A 10,648-nucleotide genomic window follows, 5' to 3' on the forward strand; every position below is an offset into this window, starting at 1 on the left:
TTGCTAATTTCTTGCATATCATGGAGACATGGAAAACACTGCTGTACTGTACACTGAGCTGGCCTGGTTCCATGTTCAGTTTAGTTGTGGATGTTGTAGGAGTACAGTAAATGCAACCAGGGTGTATTTGTACATTATGAGAACATCCACATATCTCCATATGTGAAAACACTACCTGTTTTATGCTATTTAATAATTTATAATAACGGTAGCTATAAGAGAAACTTAATGCGGAATGAATGATGTACTTCTTAATTTTTTTACAGCTGTGTGTGTGTGTGTGTGTGTGTGTGTGTGTGTGTGTGTGTGTGTGTGTGTGTGTGTGTGTGTGTGTGTGTGTGTGTGTGTGTGTGTGTGTGTGTGTGTGTTTCTGTAGATATTGATAAATCATATGGTGAAAGAGGATCTCTACTGACTTTATTTCTGTGTTTCTCTTTTAACGTATTTATTTTTTGTGCTCATGTTTGGGCCTTTTTTTAAACTGAATCGGTGCTTTATGAACAACAACCGAAAATATGTCCTCCTTTAAAATCCACTCCTATTCAAATGTACACATGTACGTGCGTGTGTGTGCGCGCGCGTGCACGTGCGTGTGTGCATGCGTGCGTCAGAGAGACAGGTTGATGTGGAAACATATCAGGACTTCTAGCATGTCACCTGTCAGATGTTGAACCATGGTTAAAGGGCCATGTAACTCTAGCCCGATTTAAAAACATGGCTAGTAAACAACACAGCTGCAGCTAGTCAAATTAATAATGGGTGTTTTAGATGTAGGTGTGCCCAGAGCCATGGATGTGTCAATCTGCAAGCATGGACACCTATAAATCTAACGCCCATTATTAATTTGATTAGCTGCAGCTGTGTTGCTTACATCATGGCGTACCTTAGGGTCAGCCTAATGTTTTTAATCTGAACTGGAAAACTAACTACAAAATCAGCCTAGAGTTTCATTCCCCTTTAAAGCATCATTTATTTGCTCTGTTCTTAAGTATCAACTAGAAACCTGTGTGCAATAATCTTATATTAAACAAACTTGGTTATTTATAATCCTTTCTGTTAAATGTTTTTGGGAAATTAGTTTTTCTGTAGTTCTGTCCAATATACAATGTATGTATGTATGTATGTATGTATGTATGTATGTATGTATGTATGTATGTATGTATGTATGTATGTATGTATGTATGTATGTATGTATGTATGTATGTATGTATGTATGTATGTATGTATGTATGTATGTACGTACGTACGTACGTACGTACGTACGTACGTACGTACGTACGTATATATATATATATATATATATATATATATATCGTCCTGTTTATTTTCTGGTACAATTCCGGTGCCTACGTTATTTTGCTGCCAGTGTCGGGGCCAACACTCACAATTAAAAATTGTATTTAATAGTGTTTAGAAAAGTTATCAAAAAGCACATGAAAAATATACCAAGATTATATCAAAAATAACCTTTGTTACAAAGTTTACAAAGTATTTATTACAAAGTATGATTAGAGATAAAAAAAACTATGTTTTATTTTCTCCTTTCTCTTTTATGTGGCTTTGATTACAGGACAGGAAAGTTCTCTAGTCTATAAATGACATATAATCAATACATCACATCTATAAAGTATTACATCAGTTCAATCAGAAACACTCACGTCAAAGTAGATTTAACCATTTGTTGCCACAAATTGAATACAGTTAAGCTTGGCGTTAAAACTCCGCTCTTGGGAGAATATTTCCTGAGTTTTGTCGAAGCAGCCTGCTAAGCATATATTCAGGAATGCTTAAGCAAATCCTCCATAGGGATACAATGTCAACAATAAGCAGTACATTGACATATTAGTTAGAATTAGCAGATATACATGATAAACACAAGTATTTGAGCCCCTATGCCAGACTCTAAACAAAGCAGATATACATGATAAACACAAGTATTTGAGCCCCTATGCCAGACTCTAAACAAAGCAGATATACATGATAATCACAAGTATTTGAGCCTTTGCCAGACTCTATACAAAGCAGATATACATGATAATCACAAGTATTTGAGCCTATGCCAGACTAATCAAAAGGTGGATGCTGGGGTGGAAGAGGAGCTAGCAAAATGCATTGGTTCAGCAACCAAGAAAGACCTAGAGAATATGAAGCCGTATTTAAAGTAACCTCTTTGCTCATGCGTGAGCTGTGATTGGAGTATGAGTGTGTGACGTAATGACCAGCAGTGCTGTGAATAGGGAATCGAAAGCTGATGTTCACATCAGCTGACTGACAGCTAGTTACAGCTTTGGAGTGCAAGACTTCTGTGTCCTGCATGAACTAACGCTATGCTTCATTTTATTTACAGATTAACAGAACACAAGTTATGATGGATGGATGGATGGATGGATGGATGGATGGATGGATAGATGGATAGATGGATAGACAGATAGACAGATAGACAGATGGACAGATGGACTGAAGGTCGGACGGACGTTATTCATTCTCTTCAAGAAGATGTTTATATTCAAATTGACTTTTGTCATTTAACTTGTTATGCAAGTAGACTGAACCTGTAATTACTCCCCCTGCAGCAAGCCCTGCTACTGCACCAAGTGGGCCTGCAGCAGCGCCAAATTCAGTTGTTGCTAGAATAATTGATCCAGTGGCAAGGGACACAACTCCAGTAGTAACTCCAGTAATTGCAGTAATTGAATTTGTCTTTTTTAATTCATCTACCTCCTCTCTCAGAGCGACTATGTCATCGCCATTTTTCTGTTTCTCTTTCTCTAATTCTTGTTGTGCTTTTTGGAACATCTTATTGGTGTAATGGCTTCCTCCATTCTCCAGCACCATCTTGTCAATTTTCTCCAGCAGCTCAGTGACCTGAGAGGGATCATTGGCTTTGTTGTTGAAGACGTGATAGCGTCCTCCACATTTGTCAATTAATTCTTTTACTTTTGGACTCTCTCCCAACATTTCTTCAACAGGTTTACCTTCATTCTGGTCCCTATTAGTGAAGAGAATCATGGTGTATTTGTCTGACTTTTTGCCAAATGCTTGATACATCTTTTGCATAGATTTCTGCTCCTCTTCTGTGTATCTGTTCGGTTTCATCACAAACAGAAACACATGGGGACCAGGAGCAGCTAAACTAATACACTGTTTGAACTCTTTAGAGGATTTAGATTTGAACTTGGTGTCAAACCATCCTGGAGTGTCAACAACAGATACCCTTCTACCATTCACTACTTTGCAGTCTTTCTCAAAGGTCATTGTCACAGATTCAAACGAAGCATCAGATTCAAAAGCTTTATGACCCAGGATGGTGTTTCCAGTGGCGCTCTTTCCAGCTCCAGTCTTCCCAACCAACACAATCCGAACTTCTTCATCAGTTGTTATGAGACCTTTTGGATTAAAATGTCATGATTATGGATGATAAACATCTGAGGTTTGCAAAAACATTTTTTAATGACTATGCCAATCTATTTCATAAAAAATGTTGTCCTTGTTTAACTTGATAAAGAACATAGGGCATATTTACATACTTTGCGTACTTTCACCTCCCTTCATGTGTCTTGAATGTGCACTCATGTCTGTCTTGAGGTTTTTGTTCTTACTGTTAGAGAGACAGAGAGAGAGGGGGGGAGGTTGGTACCAATAGATCTGCATATGAAGACAGAGGATGTTCTAAACACAATCTACAGCAAATCAAATCAGATAGTCAAAAGTCAATAGACTCCCTCCCTATACTGTAAGCTGGAGCATAGTGCTACTGCTCTTCTTCAGATAAAGGTACACTGAGCAAAGACGAGGAAGGGTAGTGCACGCACATCCAAGTGACCAGGTGAAGGACAAAAGACAATACATGAAATAAAAATAAGGTCTGCACACTTGCAGAATACGCTCCACTTGTTTATTGCTGATTTCAACGTTTCGATCACACACAGATCTTCATCAGGAATTTGTTTGTGACACTGAGCAACACCTACACACAGTATACTGAACAGTGTGATACCTGCCATTAGCTAGGTCAGCTGACAGTTGACTTAGCTGGCAACAATGTTCCATGTAATCTGTCCATCCGTCAGTTAAAAAATCCAATGTTCATCACAAAACTAAAAGTTACATACTGTGTGGTGCAAAGTACAACACAGGTAAAAAAATATACATAATAATGCCTAATTCTCTCTGAATTTTGCCACGTTATATCCCAGAATAGTTATTAATTTTCCCCGAAAGTCAGAGTTAATGAGTTATCTCAAGTTCCCAGTCTTCCGGGGGGAAAAAAAGAAGTGCCCTGTTATCTCAAATGCCTGTCCTCTTGTACCCGATAATACTAGTTCTACGTGAATCGAAACATGGGCTTCAACTCAACCGGGTCCGTTTGGGTTAGATTGTAATTTCAGGCCCGTTGAAAACTCAGATTCATCTAAATGTTTCGAAAATAGCCGATCTACAAGCTCAAATGGCGAGTAATGGGACACGTTGTGAGCTTGTAGATCGGCTATTTTCAAACAAAGTATAAAATAGGGTTAAAGTGGTTAAACTGTTCCTCGTTTGCTGTGGACCACCTGGAACTCCCTCAAGGACCCCTGGGGGTCCCCAGACCACACTCTGAAAACCACTGCTCTAAAGATATGATAAAAATATTATTGTCATTTAAATCCTATATTATACAACTGTAGAATTGAAGAAACTTTGAGAATAAATAATTTTTGCACAAACATGTCACACTTAAGAACTCAAAGGCCACCCTAAGAGGGCTCTTCAGTGTGCGTAGATTCTGTTCTTAACAGCTAAGAAAACATTGGAGTATACCAAAATCTTAAAAACTTCTTAAGTGGGTTTAAGAAGAAATTTCCTCTTAAGGACGGTTGCTGCATGAGGCCCAATGTGTCCACGACCCTCAAACGACCCAGTGTTTGGGAACCACTGAGCTAGACTGTTAACGAAAAGCACAGAGCATTACCACAATTCTACCTCTCTTCCTTGGTTACCATTTTTAGAATCACTTCAAATGATTTGATTGATTAGGCCCACATTTAAGGCACTGCTCGGTCTAGCCCCTTCCTACCAGTGTTAATTTTAGCCACTAAAAAACTATGACGACTAAAACTGTGACTAAATATAGTGACAATTCCGTCAATAAATAAAAACTTTACTAAAATGTTTAGAGAGGGACTAGTGGAAAAGAGATCCAGTAGAGCCAGGGGTCATCACCATGCCAGCATGTGATGGACATTTTCAATATTTTATTAGACATACAAAATAAGTGATCCATTCTTTTTTTTATTTTTTTTACCAGAAAAACATAATGAACTCCTAATGTGCCATAGTGTCTATGCCAATGTGCTACACATTTTACAATGATAGTATATCTGCATTAACCACTGAGCCACAGAGAAATATAAGCCATTGTTTTAAAAGCCAATCTACAAGCTCACAACACATTACATCTGATGTAATGGTGGAGGTCTGATGGTGATTGATTCAACAAGCTTTGCTTGTCCAGTTCTGCCCTCCTTTGCTTTTGTAGGAAATGGATCCTTCTCGATCTGTTTTTGATCTTTTCCTACAGTTTAATTGTCTGACCACACCACATATGAATCCATTGTCTTAAAAATGAAAAGTTTCTCCAACAAAGGATTAAACAAACATTTAGCTATTTTCAGGGAATTAAGGTAGCTATTATCAAACATTACTTCTAGCTGTCTTGTCCTCACCTGATGCAATCATGTACTGCAACATATTAATGAGCATGTCATCCTGACACTTTACGAGTCACCAAAATTATTCAAACCAACTTGAATTCAAAGATTATATTTTACATTATCTTTTTTTTTTTTTTTTTTCACATTTTGAATGAATTCTTTATTAACAGTTTGCAAAAAGCACAGAGGTACAGTTATACAATGATGCTAAAAGGATAACACAAAAAGACCCTGAGGGCTTGTTTCCATTGCGGTCCATATAATTCATATGAAGACATTACTTTAGGCCTACCAGTGGTGTAAAGTAACTAAGTACATTTACATATACCTTGTGAAATGGGAAATTCTGCATAATGAGTACTTTCTACTTTTGTTACTTTAAGTACATTTTTATACCAATACTTTTGTGGTTTTACTCAAGTATTTTTTTATTCCATACTTTTACTATTATTATTATTATTATTATTAATATTAATATTATTATTATTATTAATATTAGTAGTAGTAGTAGTAGTAGTAGTAGTAGTAGGCCTAGTATTTCTACATTGCAGTATTGATACTTTTACTTAAGTAAAAAACTTGAGAACTTTTTCCACCACTGTACTTCATGAGTTGTGCCCATCTGGTCCCTCTGGTGTTGTGCCCATCCATGGGCGTTTCTCACTCTCATCATTATGTTTCATATTTCTGTAGCCTATGCTGTTGTTGGTCTCACATATAGCCAGACTTCCGGCAATCTCCGGAGATACAGTAGGCGGAGATATCCTATCGTGAATTGTCTAAGTGGTTTTCAAACATTAAATGTCAATGTCAACCCCCAAGTTATTCATTTGGCCGCAGACCCCCATCTGAAAATATTTTTGTGCCAGGGACCCTCACAAGAGAAGATCTGTGTCAAAACATTTCGAAATGATCGCAAATTTGTCAATTATTTTCCCCACGATTTTTCTAAATATTTCAAAAATAGATCTATAAACTCACCACGCATCATGGTGAGACGCATCGTAAACTTGTAGATCGGCTATTTTCTAATAGCATATAGGGCTATTGTGTTTTTTTTTTTTTTTTAATAAAGTTTTATTCCACAATTTTGCAATGATACATACATGCATCACATGACTATATATATGTGAATACACAGTTCATGACATCGCACATTTACTGGTAGGTTTACCAGTGGTTTCAAGGTCAGTGCTTTCTTGTGGGTTTTAATTTTTTTTAAAACGTCCCCTTCGGCTATCCCCCTACTTCCTAGTACCCCCTCCCAATCTCCCCACCCACCTCCCCACCCCTTAAAACTAAAAAAAGAAGGAAGGGAAAACTAGAAGAAAGAGCATTAAGAACAGAAGAAAGAGAGAGAAAGAGAAAAAAGAAAAAGGAAAGAGGGAAAAAAAAAGAAGAAAAAAAGGAAAGAGTGAAAACAGTATATTGACTCATCCTCGAATGGTGCGTGCGCTTCATGTGTTGCAAGTAGGCTACCTCACAACCCACACCCCCAAATTTCGGAGGTTCCATCTAATCAAGTGGAATGTTCTGTAATGCGTCAAAGTGGGAGATGAGAGGCTGCCAGTGTTTATAAAAGTTTTCAACAGAGCCGCGGACAGCAAATTTAATCTTTTCAAGTTTCAAAAATGACATTATATCCCGCAGCCAGGATGCGTTTGAAGGAGGTAAGTGGTTTTTCCATAGGAGGAGGATTCGACGACGAGCAATTAAAGAAGCAAATGAAACTATATTCTTTTGTCTGGTGTTCATTCGGGTCCCCTCTTCTGGGACACCAAAGATAGAAATGCAGGGTGATGGGTCCACATTCAGTGCTAATATTTTGGAAATAGTATCAAAGAAAGATCTCCATGTATCCGTCAGGTTTGGGCATGACCAAAACATATGAGTCAGATCGGCTGGTGCCTGAGAGCATCTGTCACAGGCATCAGAGAGATCTGGGTATATTCTCGATAATCTAGCTTTGCTATAATGTATCCTATGAAGTACTTTGAATTGGATGAGACATAGTCTCGCACAAGAAGAGGCTGAATTAATAGTTTTTAATGCGGCGTCCCAGAATTTGTCTGACAAAGTGATGCCCAGTTCAGATTCCCACCCCGCCTTGATCTTAATCAAAGCGGGAGCGTTCGGTGCCGATAAAAGTTCATATAAAAAAGAAATGTGGCCTTTTGGCAATTGAGTAGCTGGTAACATATGGTCAATACCCGAAGCCGGCGGAATCTGTGGAAATGATAGAGTATTGTGTATGGCAAAGATACGAAATTGAAAATATCTGAATAGATCAGAGTGTTGAAGGTTAAATGTGGAGCGTAGCTGTGTGAAACTGGCAAATGTGTCGTCCATATAGAAGTCTCCTATCCATCTATCTCCGTCCATATTTTACATTATCATGAAAGAAAATATATGGACTATATATTTTTTTCTAAAAAAATAAGATACAAATAAAATAACATATTGAGTGTCTCGCATTGTCTCGCATTACAGTATACTCTTTTATTAAGATTCTTGCAAAGATGTTGGTGTTGTTTTTATATTGAATACTTTGTGAAGTACTCTGTTTTAAAAAGTGCTATACAAATAAATTACCCTTGTTATTATATAAATGGTATTCTTATAATATGCTTCATACTGTGTTAGAATTACTGTCATAAATCATTGTGAATATTTATGATTGATTATACATATAGTTATACAAGCAATAAGCAGTTTATAATGTATTAAACACATTTACAATTTACAAAATGTCAGCTGCCAAATGAATCCTGGCATTAACATCAATTAAAGAGGTTAAGTCACACTTTCCCATCAACATGTCACTAAAAGACAAGAGTGTCTAACCTGCTTCAATGTTGAAATCCTGATGTAGGTCTGGAGAGACAGAGGAAGAATGAAGACAGGCTATGAAACTTCATCAACAAGGACCAGCTCACTGACACGGCTCTGTTGTCTCCCTGTCATTTTATACATTACAGTCTGTCATTAATTTGATGGGAGGAGCCAGAGAGAGCTATCGTTTACAAGAAGTAGGCCATTACCAAAACTGCAACATTGGCATGGTGTAGTTTTGGACACCACCCACACACTCCTCACCACCCACACACTCCTCACCCCACAAACCTCCGCTCTACCAATAGCAACTTTCTGCATCCCCCGAGGACCAAGCTCCACACCAAGGGCAATCGGGCCTTCTGCTTCGCTTTTCTTATGGAATGACCCCCCCAACCACTTCAGAGCACAATACCCTACTGGGTAGCACTTTATAATAACTATACACAATTGAGCATTAGTTAAGAATTAGTTAAGCATTAGCCTACATACTTAATTCAACATGAATTCATAATTTGTATAGCATTATTCATACATTACTAAGCATTAGTAAACACAGTTATACACTTTTCAACTATACACGAGTATAGTATAGTATTAGCATTAGTTAAGCATTTTCTATATTACTGCTTCTATCTCATTTATAAATGCTTTATAAGGCATAAATAGTCCTGACTTTAGATGGACTCACTCAAAATACTTAACTAACAACTAGTAACTACCTTATTAAATCATCAGTTTGAGTATGAATAAGTGTTTATGAAATGGACTATCTATGCCTTATAAAGCATTTATAAATGAGATAGAAGAACTGATATAGAAAATGATTAACTACTGCTTAACTAATGCGAAATAGTGTATGGTTGAAAAGTTTATAACTGTGTTTACTAATGATCAGTAATGTATGAATAATGCTATACAAGTGATGAATTCATGAAGAACTAAGTATTTACTAATACTTAACTAATGCTTGTTAGTGTGTAGTTATCATAAAGTGCTACCTAAACATTTATCCACCGTGACTTATTTATACTAGCATGTAGTTCTATGAAAAGAAACTTAATTCATTGATTCTTTGCTCTGTGATCTTCAGTCCAGTTCTTGTTAAAGCAGTAAGAGTATAAATCCTTGATACAGTGTGTCTTATGTATATTCAACAGGTTCTGGGATTTATATCAGAATATCATTGTATTTTCACACTAAGTTTAATTATTGTTCTTTATAGCTTTAGCAGAGTAAACTAGACACTAGAGATTTAAAATACTCTGTGTTAGAACAGTCATTATGTTCAGAGAAGTCAAGCTTTGTTCTTACCTTTTAGTAGTATTTTTTATCAACATGTTCTTACAACGTGTACTGTATGTAGCTGAACAAATTCCCACACTTATGTCGAAAAATAGAACAGAATGTTTTCGAGTTTGAAAGACTTTAAAGGCCCCTCATTTGTTTGCAGTGTGTGGCAACTGTTCCGTAGTTGTGTGTCTGTGTGGTTTGGTATGTACTTGCGCAAAAGGTAATGTCATTTGAATATAAGAGTATTAAACATCTGCATTAGTGTATGTAAAATAAATATGAATGTCAAATGTGCTACTGTAGTTAATCTTGTAATGAAGAATGAACTGAGGGATGTTGTGGAGTTATTGTTTTGCTCTAGATGTTTCCCCCTCAAAATATCTGTGGCCCCTTTGACGTCTGCTTCCTTCTCTCTGTGGTGCAAATTTAACTTTCCATCTTCAGTTCACATCCACTCACAGCATGGCCTCACTTGACTTCTTGCAAACAGCAGATATATCTGCACCCCCCCCCCACCCACACACACACACACACACACACACACACACACACACACACACACACACACACACACACACACACACACACACACACACACACACACACACACACACACACACACACACACACACACACACACACACACACACACACACACACACAAACAAACAAACACACTTATTGCTATGAACAGGTGCCCCTATAGGAAGATTCCCCTTGAAGCTAAATAGGGAATCCCCAGAGTCATGAGGATAGCTGACTCTGGGGGGGAGCAGAACCAGTTGCTATGATTTGACCTGTTCAGAGTATTTTAAAACTCTAGTTCAGGG

The 10,648-nt window shown here is 37.4% G+C and overlaps 1 protein-coding gene across 1 annotated transcript; it reads right to left on the bottom strand.

Moving 5' to 3' along the window:
- Nucleotides 1-2,475: 2,475 nt before the first annotated feature.
- Nucleotides 2,476-8,616, bottom strand: LOC308094367 (GTPase IMAP family member 9-like; the record flags this gene model as incomplete). The annotated part of the gene is made up of 3 exons (XM_080440975.1): nt 8,538-8,616; nt 3,528-3,598; nt 2,476-3,386 (listed from the first exon to the last, which is right to left on the bottom strand). Exons 2-3 carry the CDS (start codon nt 3,571-3,573, stop codon nt 2,476-2,478), a joined length of 957 nt encoding a protein of 318 aa, XP_080297101.1. The 5' UTR covers nt 3,574-3,598; nt 8,538-8,616.
- Between the last annotated feature and the right edge of the window lie 2,032 nt (nt 8,617-10,648).

This window comes from Gymnoscopelus braueri (genome assembly GCF_963280865.1).
Source record: "Gymnoscopelus braueri genome assembly, chromosome: 2".
Taxonomy (NCBI): Eukaryota; Metazoa; Chordata; class Actinopteri; order Myctophiformes; family Myctophidae; genus Gymnoscopelus; species Gymnoscopelus braueri.